At 30.8% G+C, this 19,287-nt stretch overlaps 1 protein-coding gene across 1 annotated transcript in view; it reads left to right on the plus strand.

Moving 5' to 3' along the window:
• Positions 1 to 19,287, plus strand: part of GPR137C (G protein-coupled receptor 137C) — a 50,343-nt gene that overhangs the window by 20,776 nt on the left and 10,280 nt on the right. The window contains exons 2-3 of the mRNA XM_016120814.2: positions 4,995 to 5,038; positions 6,565 to 6,793. Coding sequence (XP_015976300.1) covers positions 4,995 to 5,038; positions 6,565 to 6,793 — 273 coding nt within the window. The remainder of the gene's footprint in view (positions 1 to 4,994; positions 5,039 to 6,564; positions 6,794 to 19,287) is intronic.

Genomic DNA, 19,287 nt, shown 5'->3' on the forward strand with positions numbered 1-19,287 from the left:
TGAAGAAGAAATTATGTTCACCATCATTTATTTATGCATCAATTCCAAATTTTATATAGATACATTCTCCAATTAAGTTTCTATTTCAAATTTTTAAAAAGTGGGAAATCAACTTGAAAAAAAGAGATTCTATAGAAAATCATCTGTTCTAATAAGTATTTTAGTCCCTACCATCTCTAAGCAACATGAGCCTACATGCTATGGGGGACAGCAAGTGATATACAACTCCAGTGTAACTCTTCCTCAAACCTTGGGATACCAGTATTAATTAATAACTTTCATTAGGCAACATTTACAAATAAAATGTTTGTTGTATCCTCATCTTTTTCCTCTTTATTTGAGGAACTAAATATAGGGTGAAAAAATATGGAAGTCTACACTTTTAAATGGAAAAATCATCTCAGATTACTTAGATTAAATATTTTAAAATCAGGTATTCTAGTGATAAACAGTATGTTAAAATCTTCATTAATTCAAAAATGCTAAATCAGTGTTTTCTAAATTAGGGACTGCTAGGTTGTATATGATATAAAGGTAGGTTATATGATGAAAAACATTTGATAGCCATCAGTCCATATAATTCTTCATACTTTTATAATAAAGTATAATATCACTCTATAGATGGCCCATTTATTCAGGTTATCCTGGTATTAAGAAAGACTTCGAAAGATAAGGCTCTTCTGACATAAATGGACATCAACAAAGTCATTTAGATATATGTTATTTACCATTTACTCTTCAAAAAGTTTACCTAAGGTCCACATTTATTGTGTTTCATGAACTATCTTTCACTGTCTTAACAAATAATATATAATTGCTTGACATTTTTGATCTTACTAATTTCTTTTTACTCAGGGTCATGTCCTATTAGCTAAATTCTATAAAATACTTGGAATCTACTAATATCAGATTGTTTTTAACCCTAGGTAATCTAAATTTGATTAAAGTGCCAGATGGTGTTTATGTGATGCATTGTAACATAGTCTGAAAATCTTGCATAATAGCTGACCTTTAATTATTTCCTTATTCTGCTCAGCAACCTCTTACACTCGTTATTTATCCCATCCCATGACCTGTAATCTTATGGACCCTACTTCCCACCTTGTCCCCATTCTCTTTTTTATTAAACCTCTTAAATGCTGTCACTGAAATGGAGCTTTTTTCCAGATGACACTTTGTGCCTTATAAGCCCTCCATCTCAATTTGTGGGAACAGTCAGCCTATTTTAGGTTTCCCTATACTACTGATACCATCATCATCTCTCTGAAATCTATGCCATCTGATTAGGTCATCATTGGCTGTAATAATAACTTCCACTTTCCTGTATGAATCAGCACATTCTTCTGGCCTGGTCTCCTGTTATAAAGGTCTTTTTCAAAACCCATATTGATAACCTATTCAATGTCTCTCAATTCATGGGCTTAGAGCTTTTCTCCGTTTCTATTTGAGTCACCCAACAGCATGGCCACCCTTTGGATCAGCTCTTGAATGAAGCAAAATTCTTTCCGACTAGTGTCTTCACTTTTTCTTTATATATTTTGAATTCATCCTTTTATCTGTTTTTCACTCTCATCCTATATTTTAACTACTTTACTCTTTCTGCTTTCCTCACTCAATTAGTTCCCTGCTAATGTCATTTCCACTTAGAACCAATAGTCAATCTAGTATTCCTCATCCCTTGACTTTTTGCTGTGCCAATATGGTTAACTCGCCTACTTTTTCTTTCTCTCCAGTAGTTCCGTGTGTTACAGTTCTAAATTATTACAGGAAAATGCAACCTCATTGTTTGAACTTTGTATAATGTAACCTTTTTTCTATTAGAATTATTTCAATTTTAAAATCAGGAAACCTTACTGGCTGTGTCTACTGTCAGCTGCCTCACTTTACCTGGACCTCTCTACTTCTCCATACAGTATATTCATTTATACCCCTGCTATTCACGTGTTGCAAATGTTTTCCATATTCCAATTGCTTAAATCTAACATCCCTTCCCAGGATATGACCTTGCCTCCTACACTTTACTAGAAAAGAAATAGACTCCATCTGCCAAGTTCTCATTCATCTTCTTTATCAAAAATGTCTGTATCCATGCTATATCCAAATTTATTTTAACAAAGAGACTTGTAGATTATTTAAACTTTCTCTGCAGACTTTCATGTTTTCCTTCAACTATCTTTTCTTCCTTGTTTACTCAGAAGTATTTGTCTTCCTTTTCAGGGTTAACCTGTGTGTTCTAGAGCTTTCTTTAACAATTGAACTCTCCTACTCTCTTCCATTTACCCTTTGACCCCCTCTAGTTTGTTTCTGACCAGCAGATTATTAAATCAAACTGTGAAAGGTCTGAGATTTTACCCTACCTGTACGCTAACAGGTTAGCTTGTCACAGTTTTTTAAACATATTCTGACAGAAAACACAAGACCCGTGGGTCAGAGAAAAAGGCCATTTATTACTCATGACAAAAACAACAACCAAAGTAGTGTCTTGCATTATGTGCCAAGCCCCAATTCCCGTAAAGCAACACAGTGAGAGCCAGATGTTACCTGTGCATGGAGCAGGGTGTGTTATAGGAAAGGAACTCCAAAATAAGGAAGAAAGACAGGGCTTATCTTTACTCTGGAATGTAAGCAAATTTTCACCAAGAAATTTCTCCAAGGATAGACATGTACTCTATATTATACTAGTCAGGGAAAAAATTTTCCCTCTGACCTTAAGGTAGACTCTACATCTTGTTTTCAGGGTTGTTTGTCATGGAAACCCCTTTGCTCAAAAGACCTGGGCCATGCAGAAACATGCATTATTCAGAGAATCGTTTCCCAACACAAAATTTCCCAGGTTTCTCTTATCTTCAAGTATAGTTTATACTCACTGCCTTTGTTATCTTACTTTCTATTAACTCCTTGTACTTTTGCTCTGTCATTTACTGAAAACTATTCTCTCCAAGGTACCAATGACATACTGGTAACCCACTCAGTGGTTTTTAAATTGTTCTTGACTTTTTGCAGAATTTAACAAGGGCTATACTTTCTTCCTTTTACCTCTAAACTACTCCACTGTTTTCTGTGACTAATCTGATTCTTAGATCTCTCTCCCTTGCCCATCTCTCTTTTCTTTACTCTTTGTGCTTTTGTGCTGTAACTATTAAATGTGAACATATCACAGGTTGACTTCTCAAATTCATATTTGTTCCCTCAAATGACTTTGAGTTTCAGCTGTCACCTCTACATATGACTCTAATTTCCTTCTTATATTCTAAAAGTTACCTGCCTTCTCAATATTTCTGCCTGTATGGAATAAATTTTAAAACTAAGAATAAATTCTGTGACCTGATTTTTTAAAAATTGTGTCTGGGGCCCTTGTTCTATTAGTTCTTCAGATTTGAAATTTGAGAGTATAGTTGAGTGGACTCACTTAAATTCAACAACAGTCTTTTAACTGGAGACAAGGTTAAAGGAAAAGTATTAAAATGAACAATTATCCTCTGAAGATATGGATGGAGTTAAGAATGGGGGCAAAAAATAAATAAATAAACCAAAAAACAATAAAAGGCTATCGTATTAATCCTCTGTAGTAATGGAGACAGAGAAAATGGATACCTCTGAGAATGATTTAAGTGGTACAATTTAGAGACTAATAGGATAATATTTTAGATTCCTGTATTACATCTAACTTCTGCTAAATGGTGATACTATTAACCAAGATACAGTAGATATGAATAGATGAACACAGGCTGCTATATTTGCTTAAGCATTTACCTGTCAAACACTCATTTACCCTTCATAACTTGGCTCAAATGTAACCTCTTTTGAGAAATGCTCCCTAACTTTTTTGGTTTCTTTTTTTTTTTTTTAATTTTTTTGTTGTTGGATTGTCTTATTTTTGTTTGTTTGTTTTTATTTGTTTTTTTTAGTTCTTTTTTCTTTTGTTTTTGCTCGTTCGTTGTTATTGTTCATTCTCCCTAACTCTTTAAACAGTCTTTCCCCTTTTGCCTCTTAAAATTTTTTAGACTAAATTAGTCTTTCCCCCATCCTAGATGTTGTGATAGCATCTTTTGCATTGATATCACATTGTGTCAAAATAGTTTGTTTATTTCTTTTATACACTGAGCTCCTTAAGATCCAAAACAGTTACCGTATTTATGAATCCATAGCACCTTTTATAGTGTGTGCTCAGCAAATGTTTGAATGAAATCAGTAACGTATCAAGTACTTACACTGTTTTTCTTTATAATATTTCTTACTTGCCTCTTTCCAGGCTCTCAAAGTTCATACCCTATTTTATTAGTCTTATGAAATAGGTAGGGTCTTTCTAGTCTATAGTATTGATACCAGGCTAATGAAATTCCATAGTTTAGAGTGCCTACATAAAAACCTGTAATATCTTTCCATTATCTAAATAATGAAGTCCCAATTCACCAGTAAGGAATTGAGACCTTCCATGCTATGCTCTCAAAATTTACCATGTTTATTTCAAATTCTACTTACTTACCTACATAACTTTGTTCAACAGATATTTGAGGACCTGCCTTTTGCATATGATATGTGCTTATAAATAGATATCTTTGTGATCATTTTTTGGTCTCTTGTTTCCTTTTACTACTTCATTTCATCGTAGAGGAAAATAATCTTTGGAGAACACTCAGCCATAATCATATAGCAAGAAGTTCCATTTTAGGACAAAACATGAGTGGCATAATGAAGTTTAGAACAGGTGGGGAGCCATTCAGCACAATGTCTGGCTGATAATAAATGTTCAAAAAATGTTTAAACTGAATTAATTCTGTTCAAATTTTTAAAGATAAAAAGTTAAATTTAAGACTATAAAAATTATTAATTTATTATTTTATGCCATTGAAAACCTGCCTATTTTTGCTTCAAGGTTGTTCAACTGTTAACATTTGAATTTTACTTGTTATCTATAGTTTGAAACACAAAGTCGAAACACATTTAAGAATATTGCATGCTTTCAAAACTTTCTTTCTATACTTTCTTTATAGGTTATATGTAAAGTCAGATGCGCCACTGAACTTGACAAACACAAGTAAGTTTCATGAGTAGCAAGATCTTTTTTCCACAGTAGAGTTCTCGAGGTCGAAGGGCATGGTGATTGAGGGTGCCTTAGCAGTTTTATGAAAAAGCCAGTAGAAAGATTAATTCATAGGAAGTGAATTGAGTCACCCACAGTACTCTTCCTTCAGTCATATTAACCTTGTTTTGCCAATGTCCCACTTCAGATGTAGTGTTTGTAGGGTCCACAAACACTAAAGTTAGATTGTGGTGCTTGGGGGCAAGAATGTATCGTATAGTTCCATAGAATAAGTGATGTTTCAGTACTAATTAAACTTAAAAAATTGGAGTGCTAAACTGAGAAGTCAGAAGACTGGGGTTTCAGGCCATTTCTCCCACTAATTTGCCAACTCTGCAACTCGTTTAACCTCCCTATGCTTTGGTATCTAGACTATTGTAATCACCTGGATATATGGATAATTCCAAGATCTGTTTTGGGTTTCAAACTGTATAATTATTGTTTTTTATTATTTAATCTGAGAGACTGTTAAGGACTAAACTTTTTAATATTTATTTATTTATTTTTATTAAATTTATCTGGGTGACATTGGCTTCCCAAATTAAAATCTTTGTACTTTGCATGTACAGTTAACAAAGATTGTTTGTTACAGATTACACATTAACTTCAATTTACCTTATGTAAACTATTTACAAAGTCAAACGACATTTTATGATTTCTACTATTGAAAGTGACCCAAGATAGAAGATATTAGGATGCCAAATAAATTTCTGTATTATATTTAATTTGAGGTATAATATAGCTGTATCGGGATTAACATAGGTAGCTGTTGCAGCTACTTGATACAGATAGTCACACCTTCCCGGAAGGGTTTTTATGAGGTGGTCTAATTTTTCTTAGGAGGAAGTAGCATTTTGTTCTCAGAGTTGCTCTGTATGCATAGTAAATATGCAACTTTATAGAAAGACGAGGTATTGATTAGTGCTGGGAAGTCTGCTGTCCCTATGTTCTAATTTAGTCATGTTTGAAAATAACGTTTGCTATGAATAATCAGAAGTTCATAAAATTGAACATTGTTTAAAACATATTTCCCTTACCTCTTAAAATTAATATCAGTGATCAATTTAAATTTAGAAACAATTTATTAATTATCCAGGCAAATTATAAAAACCTGGTAATTTTTAGAATGAAAAGATCAATGAAAATATACTTAGTAGTTATAAAAATGAAAAATTCAGGATTACTTGAATTAGCATTAAAATAATCTTTTATTATTCTTCCTGGTAGAGACAACTGAATTTAAGTCTATATGAGATAATTTTAAATTAATGCTTTAAAGTTTAATGCCATCTTTAAATGCTTTAGATGCTAATTTAATAACAGCAAAGATAGCCTAACTTTGAGTGATTATTAAATTTATATTTAATGAAATTATAAACATTTTAAATTGAAGTAATTGTTGTACCTAAAGTAACACACTAATGAATTTAATTTCTCATTAGTTTTAAAAACATCTAATAAGCTCATTCTTTTTCTTTCAGGATTCTATTGCATTTGGGCTTTATATTGGCAAGCCTTCTCTTTTTAGTGGTGAACTTGACTTGTGCAATGCTAGTCTATGGAGATGTCCCAGAAAATCAGTTGAAATGGACTGTGTTTATTCGAGCATTAATTAATGATAGCCTGTTTATTCTTTGTGCCATCTCTTTAGTTAGTTACATATGCAAAATTACAAAAATGTCATCAGCAAATGTCTACCTCGAATCAAAGGTAAGTATATCTCTTAAATTTTCACTTGAAAATATAGGTTCAAATCTTTATCATATGAAGCATATTTTAATGGAAAACTTATATTTTTAAAAAGTATTCCTAATGTTGGTACATTTTTGAGCATAAAGGAATGGTCACAAGAAATTAAAAAGTATTCAAAAGTTGGCCCTTACTAAACAATGGTTTTAAAAAAAGAAACTTATACTGAACAGATGGTATTTTCTGTGACTTATATCCTCTGCATTGGAGGCTAATTAAATTAAATAAACCAGAATTTATTCAATGTATCACAAGTAGTTTAATATATAAAGCCACAGTAATAACTTCATATTTCCTCAGTAAGGATGGCAGTATTGCCATTAAACAGATTTACCAGATTATGTCTATATACATTTGGGTTAACAATGTTAAGACGTCATACCAGTGAAATGATGTTTATTTGTATAAAGGTTTAGAAAATGTTATTTCACCCTATAATATGAAGTCCCTGTGAAATTTGAAATAGCTAGTTATGAAACTAAATTTATAAAAGGCTTGATTCTCCCTTTCCTTGTACTTTGGATAAGCAAGCAGAAGACAAACTGAACCATTGAAGTTTCTACTGTTGTTGATTGAAAGTGTGGTTGAGCCATAAATTGGTCATCACAGTATATGTGTGGCATTGAGTGTGAGGGTATAGATCTGTGGATATCGGGGTGTGGATTTATATGTATACACAAGCTTGCTTTATTTTGGCATCATTGCCTGTTCCCTAAAATGAAGCAGGATAGTATCCTTAAACAGAACAGTTCTCTGAAATATTTTTAGACTTCTATATTGTTGTTAGTCTTACAGTAGTCCTAATAAGGAAAGGTATTATAATTAAATGTATGGTAATCAACTTGTCTTTAAATTTAGGTGGAGACTTTAATTTTACTTTTTAAACATATCAGTAGAATGTAGAATAAATATAGAAATATATTTAAAATACATAATATATAAATGGGAGGAAGAGAGGGAGAGAAAGAGAAATGGAGAGGTTGGGGGAGGGAGAGAGACTGACTTAGACTTTCACACCTATTAATCTTACATGGAAAATTATTTTATTCAATTTCTAGAAAGTTCCTAAAATTTAAATATTTTGGCTAATTCTAGCTTCAGTTTAAGTGTGAAGAATAATACCGTCACTATTATGGTACATAATCTTTTAGTATAGCAACAACATCTTCACTTAGTGTGATAACATCACCATAGAATTTATACCTCTTGCTTGTCTAGCGATAAAGCATAAATAGATGTGGTAGAATTTAAAGGGCTTCTTTTCTGGATACCTAGCAACTTTCTAAGTTTGGTTTTACTTGCTTTGAAATAGATAATTCTCTGAATATTGAAAAATTGCCAATCTGAGAAGAAAAGTTCATCTGGAACTCCTCCAGAATTATTTCAAACATCTCCCCCTAACTATCATATGAAAGGTATTCACTTTTTAATGTTTTTTAAGTCCTAAATTTAAAAAGTACCTAGATTCAGACTCTAGCAACACTACAGAGAGACATGTTCAAATATATACATATAAAGGTAAATATAACATGAGATACTAGATTATTTAATTATTTTTTACTCTTATGTAGTTCTTGGTCTTTCCTAACTAGGTTATAAGCTTCTTTATTCAAAGAATACATCATGCTTTTATATTCTTCTTGTAAAATCGCCAGGTTCATTTTTGTTTTTTGACTTCTATAACAATATACTGTAATGGCCATTTCTTTTATTCTGCCATCAAATGTCTGTTAAGCCATCTACCTGCTTTACTTTCACACTGACACTGTTTCTTGCTATTCCTAAGAGCATTTCCTTAAGGTCCAGACTTGGGTCTTTTTTTTTTTTCTCTTTTCATTTTTCCTTCCTTCTATATATTCATAATAATGAGGTCCTCCATAATTTATCTTAAGCAAATCTGACCTACTTTATTTTTAAGTCGCACATAGTATGCTTTACTGTCTCTATATCCTTAGGCTGTTTCATCTTCTAGGAATGCCTTTCCCCGCTCCCAATGCTCTATACATGTTTGTCCTTATCTTACCCAATTTTAAAGGCATAGCTCTAATGTTTCCCCTTTTTAGGAATTTAATTTGGTCCCTTCTCCATCTCCAGAATAAAATAACTCTTAACTAAATTTTCTTAACATTTTATTTTATTCTTTTAGCACCTAGAACAGTGCTGTGATTTAGTTCTCTTTTTCAAAGTAGCAACTCTAACTTGCTTTTTAAATATGTTACTGTCAATTTGAATAGTTTATTTCTGCTCTGTCATCTTTTGATTTTCTTACATATTTAAGGTTTCTTTGTTCCATGTCCATGTTCTTATATAGATACTTAATTTATTGTTTTGTAAACTAATAAAGTTATTTAGAGCAATATGTTTTCTCAAGTGCTGCTTTGGCAGCTTTCCATAATCTTGTAATGTAGCAGCATTCTTATTTAACAAAAACAAAGAGCATTTGCTGTTTGGATTTCAAACATGTCTCATACATTACATATTTACGCATCAGTGTGAATTAGATATTATCTCTCTGTATAGGTCTTCCTTCAACTCTCTTTAGCAGAAAGTCTAAAATTCAAGCATCTTGTTCTATTCAGGCCCTGTAACTTTCATAAAGAATTACCAGTTTTACTCTCTATTTGATTGTTCATGCATATGAATCTGGTCTACTAAACAATGTATAATTTCTACACTATAGATTGTTATTAGAGAAAATAAACTCTCAACTGTTAAATTCAAAAGCTTAATTGCCAGAAAGATTACCTGAAGATGTACAGTCTGTCCATATCTCTATCCTACATTTTATCCTCAGCCCAATCCAGATCATTGTAGTTTTGTGCTAAGACTACATTGTACCCTGTATAGAATTGTCTTTTCTGATGTACACTTTGACATAATGCTTTGGCCTACATCAAGAAATATGTAAGAAGTATCTTGTAAAAACATTTATCTTAAAGTCATTATTGCATAATAGTGTTTAGTATATTGTCTCTACACAATGTTCCCTAGAAAGGATCTTTTCTCTGTGATTCAGTACCAGGTAAACAGTATTGATTAAATCCTTCTTTCCCCAGGATACTATGTTTTTCAGAGACATTTATGTGGCTCATCAATCATAAGTGACATGATATCCACTTTTGGTTTTGGCTCCACCTCTAGTTTCTTCTCACTTTCTTACCACTAGCACCCCATCACCACCCTTTACCATACACACACACACTCCTTTGTTTGTTTGTTTGTTTGTTTGTTTATTTTTTGTGTCTCTATAACTACTTCAAATTCTCTTTTGCGGTGAGAGTGGTATAATAAAAAAATAGGATTGGATATACTTTGGGATATGTTTGTATCCCTTTTTTCAGGTCTATCGATTTTTAAAATTAGTTTTGAAAGACCTTAGTGAGAGACAGTGTATCATAGTGATTAAGATCTGGAAACCTGGGATCAGAGAGAAAAGGATGTAAATCTCATCTCTCCTTCTTACTGGCTGTGTGACATTGTACAAGTAATAGCATCTCTAAACTCCATTCTCCTGATCTATAAAGTGGAAATAATAGTGTTGCTCTCATAGATTGTTATGAGGATAAGAGTAGTACCTGCCTTATAAGATTGTTATAAGGATTAAATAAAAATGCATATAAAGTGCTTATAAATGTTAGCTAGTATGATCCTAATGTGTACTAGGGGATGGTAATGTAGCTTGAGAAAATTCTTGAATACCTGAAACTCTTGGCAAAATTTATCTGGAGAGAGGTCCTATATATGTAATCACCTTCTCAAAAGGAGCAGTGATCCAAAAAATAATAATAATAAAATAAGAATCACTGAAGAACAGAATTTCTCTTTTAAATATTTTATTTTAATCTTACTCAATTTTATCTTAATTATGTACTATTCCACTCAGATTTTAGTAAAGGTTGACATCTCTGACAGATTACATTTCATCTAATATTTAACTAGTTTTTCTTACAAATTTTGAAACAAATATTGTTGAAATTATGTGATAGCCATTTATTTATTTGTTTGCTTGTTTGTTTTTATATAATAGACTTTTAAATTATATTTTGTTCCTAAATCTACTGTATCATTTATTACAGTCTCAGTTTTATTTGCATGGTTATATCAGACTTAATGCTATATTTTAACTTTTTGTCTATTGCTAACATTTTAAGTGTGTCTCATTAACTTTGACAAAATAATAGTTTGTTTTTTATAAACTTTATAGGGTAAACAAATAGTTTATATTTATTGACATGGATATTAGTATTGATCTTTTTCTCCTATTTTTTTTTATTGTGGTTTGCTTTGCCTTCATCTGTATGATATCTGTGGTATATTTTATGTTATTCACTTTTTATCAATTATGACATAGCTATTAACATTAAAATGCATATTGATAAAATTATTTGTATTATAATATTCATTTGTATTTCAGAAAAATAAAAAAACTTATAAGAATATAGAAGAAGACATATCACTTTTAATAGAGAAAATAATTTAGCACAAAACTGTTTAAACCAATGATAGAGGCTTAGTTCCTATAACAGCAAATTGGGATTATCTGTTTGAAAGTTCACACTAAGGTAGGGTGAAAATTAAGCTTTTAAGTTTATATTTGTTATTAGGAAGATGCACAATTTTATATCTAGTTAAGAACTAAAAGGAATCATTGTCTGATACTCAAGATCAGCTGTGTCCCAGCCTCATCAGCCATTTGCAATAATGTGTTCTTTCTCTCCTGACTTCCTAAGAGTTTTAATTACTATGTAAACCTTTCTGACCCATGTTCACTCAACCCTTAATCCATATTAATTAATCTGTTGGGATGGCAGGCAGCATCAGCATCTTATGGAGATAGTAATATTCAGCTAAACTATATTTCTCATCTTTCATTCAGACCAGCTGATCCTATAAGACTAAAGCAATGGCTTATGATAACTTAGGCCATAATTAAAGAAACAGACTAAAACACTATTAGAGTTTCTCTTCCACTACCCTGAAATACAACTTAACCAGAATTTAGGGAGGATGATGATTGAGAAAAAGAGGCTACATTATTCTCTGTGATAGGTATGATTGCCACCTTTCCAATATTCTGTTATCATTTCTTTCTTGGATTACTGGGATTTACTTTATCCACCTTAAACTGGCACTTTAGTTTGTTCCCTTTATTACTCCAGTTCTTATACCCCAAGTCTTATTCGTTGTTATATGCTGACCAACCACATGTTGGCCCCATTGAAAAATTTCTTACAATCTTGCATTTATAACTTTTATCTACTCCTAAACTCAAGTAGCCTTCTCCTTATATTCTAGATTCTTTTACTAGTCCAACCAGCATTTTCAGATTTTTTTTTTTGCCATGTCCAGAAGGTCAACCTAGTAAAAGCCATATACTCCATAGTGGCAGTACCATAGGAGCCAGAGATCTAATTTCATTGTGTCTTAGCAGCATGAAATTATTTTGAAAATGTTTGAGCCTTATAATTTTCAAAATATATATTTAAACTCACTAATTGAGACTCATACTTTGTTTTCTTATTTTTGAGGCTTACTTTGGCATTTTATTTTTGAAATGGAAATAGCATTTGTGACATGGTTTCAAAAAAATATGTGCAATGTTCTGCTTCTGATAATGGCTGAGTAGCTTCTATTGGACACACTTTCCACAAATATAGTAATGATAAATTCTGGACAAAAGATAAAAAGCACTGAAGGCACTGGAAAGCAACCACTTAGAAGGAGGAAATAACACTGAGTGAGTTTCCTGTTTTTTACAGCTTCTAGCCTGAGGGAAGGTCACATTAATGGGGCAATCAAAACCTGAAGAGAAACCTGCTGTTTTATTTGCTTGAAGAATTCAGAAGACAAAATTCAAGTAACTACCACAGGTGGAAAATGATTGGGAAATTTCAGGAAGAAGACAGCTAGATAGAGGAAACCCCAAATTCTGATTATAAAACTACCAAAATTTTATCTGATACTTAAACTATACATGTGCAGGATAGATTCCAAGCAGCACAGTTAAGGGAAAAGATTTTGCCTGCTATCCATCCATAAGAAACAATTTGGGATTTGAGTCTAGCCAAGTTAATTTTTTTGCTTAAAAAAAAAAAAGAAAAAAAAGAAAAAAAAATCAATACTTTTCAAGGAATATCACTGAAACCAGATTTCTTAACACATGTCACTCACATTGTCCATCACACAATCCAAGGTTAGTAGATAAATGAAGAAACAGGAAAACGATAACTTATGTTCAGGAACAAAAAGCGAAACTCAAAAGCAATCATTGGAGGCAATCCTCCACAAATGACCTAGATGTTAAATTTATCAAAGATTTTATGGTATGCTCAAGGGCGTAAAGGAAAATATACATTGACGAATAACTAAATGAGAAACCTCAAGAGAAATAGATGCTATATAAAAAATAAAAAAAAGAAATTTTAAATTTAAAAGATACAGTATTTAAAATTTAAAAGCCACTAATTGGACTTAACCGCAGATTGGAGATGAAAAACAAGTCAATGAACTTAAATCAATAGAAATCATCCAATCTGAAGAACAGAGAAGGGTAGGGGGAAAAGATTATAATATAATGAACAGAGTCTCAGGGTCTAATTATGTATCATTGTAATAGCCAAAGAAAAAGAGGGAGACAATGAGGTGGGAAAAAATATTTGAAAAAATGATCTAAATTTTCCAATTTTGATGAAAGACAGAAATTTACAGTTTGACGCAGCTCAGTAACCTCAATATGATAAATATAAAGAAAATCTCACCCAGGTTCATTATAGTCCAAGTGCTTAAATACAAAAATAAAAGAAAATCTTGAGATCAGAGAGAAATGATAATGTTCCATACATTAAGAAAGATTGATTCAAATGATTGCTCACTTCTCATCAAAAATAATGGAATCCAGAAGACATGGAAACAATATCTTTAAAATGCTGAAAGACAGATCTTGTCAACTCTGAAAGCTATATCCAGTGAAAATATTCTAAAAGAATGATGAAGAAATAAAAATATTGTTTGATAAAAGAAAACTAAGAGGGTTAGTTGCCAGCAGATCTGCACTACAAGAAATGCTAAGAAAATTCTACAGCTGAAGGAAAATAAAATCAGCTTGAATTTCAGCTCTTCAGAAAGGAATGAAGAACAAGAAATAGTAAATATGTGGGTAAATATAATTTCTTAATTTTTAAAAAATAAATATGCAAAACAAAAATTATAATGTGAGGAATACATATATAGATATAATATATAATATATAATTCTCTATATAATGTATATAACAACTATACCGGCTGTAGCATAAAAGATAGGGATAAATGGACCTATATGGTTATAAAGTCTTATATTTTATGTCTATTAGACTACGAGAAGTTAAGGATATATTATAATTTCTAGAGCAGTGGTTCTCAAACTTTTTGGTCTCAAGACCCCATTTTATGCCTAAGAATAATTGAGAACCCTAAAGATTTTTTGTTTATGTAGATTAAATCTACCTCTCTATATATACATTAGAAGTAAAAATTGAGAAATTCTAAAGTCATTTATTAATTAATTTAAAATAACAAGAAATCCATTATATACTAACATGAATAACATGTTTTTATGAAAAATAATTATATTTTCCAAAGCAAAAATAGTAAGAAGATGGACAGTGTTTTACATTTTGCAAATCTCTTTAATGTCTGACTTATTAGAAGACAGCTGGATTTTCATGTCTGCTTCTGCATTCAATCTGTTGTGATATGTTGTTTAGGTTGAAGTATATGAAGAAAATCCATCCTCACACATACATGTAGTTGGAAAATGGAGGAGAATTTTAATAGCCTTTTCAGATAATTGTGGATATTCTTCTTTAATACTACACCAAAACTCCGAATGGAGGTTTCTTAAAGGTTAGTTGCCATGCGGAATCTGAAAACAATGTTAGTGAAAGTTTTGTACTCTCCATTGGTCTATCTTGCACTTTAAATGATTCTGTAACATCATGCACTGATCATTGGAAAAGAGTGGTACAGATCTTCAAAAGTTGATACATTTTATTGACAATATCCAAAAATTACATTTGTTAATATCACCACTAATATCATTAGAAAAATATTTAAGTTTTGAGAAGCTGTCAGTCTTACAGTGAATACACATGCTTACAAGTTTTCAAAATTTCTAATTTTCACTTGAAAGTTCATATTTCCTCTTTGGCAATAAATATTGTCAGATGTTTTCTTTGAAGTGATAGGTTCATTTCATTTATTTTTGAAAAAATATATGCCAAATATGTAACCAAGTCTGGCATAGTTATCTATTAAGTGTAAAAAATGGCGTTCCATGAAAAAAAGTAGCTAGTTCAGCTTGCAAGTCAATCACATAAATGCTTTTCTTCAAGAAAACCATTGTACTTCAGTATGCAGCAGAATTGCTTTAAGTGCATGCCTCATCTCATCACACAGAGTATTAAATAAACACATACTCCAAGGTTGATATTTAATGTTTTCACTGCTTCATCAAGGAAATTCTTAAGTGAAACTGACTTTCTTTTTTAACTGGGAGTGCATAGTAGTAAAGAACATAATGCAGTTTGGTGACACTTCCTTGATTTGTGCTAAAGCACAAAAGTTTTATCCACCATTGTTTTTGTACCATTAATGAAAATATCAACACAGTTGGCCCAGGATAAGTGATCAGAAGAGTTTTTAATATTTTGAATATTTTAGTACCACTTGTATTTCTACTAAGGCATTGACATAAAAGAATATCTTCTTGAATGATTAATTGGTACTGCTGATACAATATGAATACAAACAAAATTAGTTCTGCTATATCAGTTTCATTTTTTGTAAAGCAAATATATAATTTTGTAGACAAGATATAAAATCACTATGTTTTCAGTTAATTTTTAAATCAGTATATTTCTGTATTATTGGAAATTAGCATTGCCGTAATTTTTTTTATGGACTTTCCATCCAATAGGCATTTAGTAATGTCAGGTATATAAGTCTTTACTGGTCTCTCAGCTATTGTGTATGCTTTACCAGCCAAAGCAGTATAATACTTAGTATGTGAAATGCTTGAGTGGCTTTTTCATTTCCATTTTGGAAAATTATGAAAAAAGTTTTTGGTATGTAAAGTTCTCACCACATCTGCATTTAAAATCTCAATTTATTTTGCTTTAAACTCTGAATAATGATAGTTGGAGCATAATGCTTTTTAAAAATGTTCAGTCACAGCACACAATAAGGTAAATTATTAACATCTATAAAGCCTATTGAAAGATAGTTTTCATTACATTTCATTTGATAAAACAAGAAATTAGTTTCATACAGTTCCAGTAAGGTAGATTATTTTCTTTGTTGAGTCAAAATTCTAACACTTTCATCTTTCTAGTGTCTTATAGGTAAACAGGGAAGGTGTGTGTTGAGAAAGATTTTTTTTTTATTGTAAAATATACACAAAATAAAATTTACAATTTTAATTATTTTTAAATGGACAGTCGAATATTCACACTGTTTTGCAGCCATTACAACTGTCTATCTCCAGAACATTTTCATTATCCCATACTAAAACTCTTGTACCCTAAATGATATTTCCTATTTCTAAGAAATAATCCATTCTTAAATGTTAAAAAATTATATTTTTATTTCAGAATAAAATATGATTAATTTACGAGTATCAAAATTTTTTTAAGTTTTTGGAGAAAATTCTTTAATATTGTAAAACAAATCTATAAGGTGTACTTATTCTTAATGTGTCTCCATGTGGGTTCAGGGAAAATTTTAGGTTTTTAAAATAACTATTTATTGGATGATAAAGAGATTTCAGCAGGTATAGCAGGTATCACCAAAGAAAAAGCAAGAACCCAGTAAAAGTATAGAAAACATGTTGGGTTAATCCTAGAAAATGTACATATTCATACCCTAATTCTATTATATCAGGTATTTAGAAAACATAAGAATGTATATGCATACAGAGTATGGATGGACATCATTATATATCACGTAGCCTCTGGAAATTTCTGCTGTACATTCAAAAAAGAATGAGAGTATAATAGACAAATAACACCTTAGTACTTTTAAAAATCGTATTGATTTTGACCTTTAATGTGCTGTACCACATTTTAAGAACTACTGTCCTATAGCAACCACTTAAGGCAGAAAACAAAACAAAATTTAAAAGTGTGGTTAAAAATCCAATAGATTAAAATGGAATTCTAAAAAAATAGTCAATTAACCCAAAAGAATACAGGAAATGATGGACAGATGAACAACAAACAACAAAACATAGGAGAGGCAAACACAAAACAAATAGTAAAATAAAAGAACTAAATTTAAAGGTATCACTAATTATATTAAGCGTTAATGGACTAAATACAATCATTAAAAAGTAGGAACTGTCAAAATGGATTTCTATAGAAATAAGACCCATCTATATGCTGACTTCCAGAATGCATAAATATAAAGACAAATATAAGTTGAAGATAAATAGGTGGATGCTAATATACTATGCATTCAGTAAGAATAAGAAAAAACTTTAATGTTGGATAAAATAGACTTCAAGACAAAGAATATTACCAGATAAGAAAAGGTACCTTTCATCAAGAAGCAAAAGATATCACCAAATATAAAGAGATACATTTCATCTGGAAGACATAAAAATCATAAATGTGTTCATGATACCAAAATAGTAAGAGATATGTAGAAAAAAAGGACTTACCAAATAGAAATAAAAGAAAAAAATTCCCACAATTATAGTTGGAGATTTTAATGCCCCATCCTCAGCAATTGATAAACCAAACAATGGTTTATTGACCATAAGACAAGTACATTCAAAAGATTGGAATCAGAGAGTGATCTCTGGCCACAATGCAATTAAGTGTCAATAACAATATGACACCTAAAAAATCCAAACATTTGGAAATTATGCAACATAATTCCAAATAACCCATGGACAAAAGAAGAAACCACAAGGGAAGTTAGAAAATATTTCAAACTGAAGGATAATGAAATACAATATACCAAAATTAATGGGATGCAGCAAAAATAGTGCTTGAAAAGTATAGCTTCAGAAAAAAAGATATAAAATTAGTGACCTAAGATTCCACTTTTTAAAAAATAAGCCCAAATAAGTAAATAATAAAGATAAAAAATAGAAATCAAGGAAGCAGTAAAGAGAAATTAAAGCCAAAAGTTAATTCTTTGACTATATCAACAAATGTGATGTGTAGAAAAAGGCAGAGTGAAAATACAAACTGCCAATTCAATGAATGAAAGAGGGATTATTACCATACATCTTATAGACATTAAAAGAAAAATTAGAGAATATTATAAACAACTCTGTGAGTAAATTTGACAACTTAGATGAAACGGACAAATTTTCTTAGAAATATAACTTAATAAAATTGATAAAAGATGAAATACAAAACCTGAATAGTCCTTATTTTAAAAAAATTGAATTTATTATCAGAAATTTCCCTCAAAGAAAACTCCAGGTTTCATTGGTTAAATATATCAAACACTTAAAGAAGAAATAACATTATACAAACTCTTTTGAAAATAGAGGAAGGAACATTTCCTAATGTGTTTTATGAAAATAGCATTGCTCAGATACCAAAACTTGACAAAGATTACAAAACAAATAAAAGTACAAACTAGTATTCCTTATACTTAGAAACACAGAATCCAAGCAACATGTTAAAAAAAAAAAAAATCGACATCATGACCAAGAAGAGTTTATTGCAAGAATGCAATATTGGTTTAACATTTGAAAAATCAATGTAATTCATTATATTAGGAGAATAAAGAAGAAAAACTAAATAATCCTATGAATAGATGTAGAATAAACATGACACAACTTAGTACCCTTCATGATTAAAAAACAACAACAAAACTCTCAGCTACTAGGGAATACAAGGAATATTCCTCAATCTGATAAAAGACATCTAATTTAAAAACCCACAATCAGTATTGTAGAATTAAATATTTTGCTCCTAAAATTGAGAAGGCTGTCCAATCTCACCATTTCTATTCAATATTCCAGTAAAACAAGAAAAAGAAACAAAAGGTATAAAATTAGAAATTAAGAAGTAAAACTGTCTCTGTAGCTAATATGATTGTTTATATAGAATATCTTAAGGCCTCTACTAAACTACTATAACTAATAAGTGAATTTTAAGCAAGTTCTCAGGATACAAGGTCAAAATTCAAATTTCATTGTATTTTGTATATAGAAGGAACAATCAATTAGAATGAGATTTAAAAAAACCCCTCCATTTACAATAGTATCAAAAACCAAAATACTTAAAAACAAATTTTCAAAACATAAGCAATACCTCTATCCTGAAAACTACAAAATATTGCTAAGAGAAATGAAAGCAAACTCAAATCAATGAAGACCGTTGTTCATGGATTGGAAGATGCAGTATTAAGGTACCAATTCTCCCTAAAATGATCTATAGATTCAATGCAATCCTAATC

Source organism: Rousettus aegyptiacus, unplaced genomic scaffold, assembly GCF_014176215.1.
Source record: "Rousettus aegyptiacus isolate mRouAeg1 unplaced genomic scaffold, mRouAeg1.p scaffold_m13_p_3, whole genome shotgun sequence".
NCBI classification, from domain to species: Eukaryota; Metazoa; Chordata; class Mammalia; order Chiroptera; family Pteropodidae; genus Rousettus; species Rousettus aegyptiacus.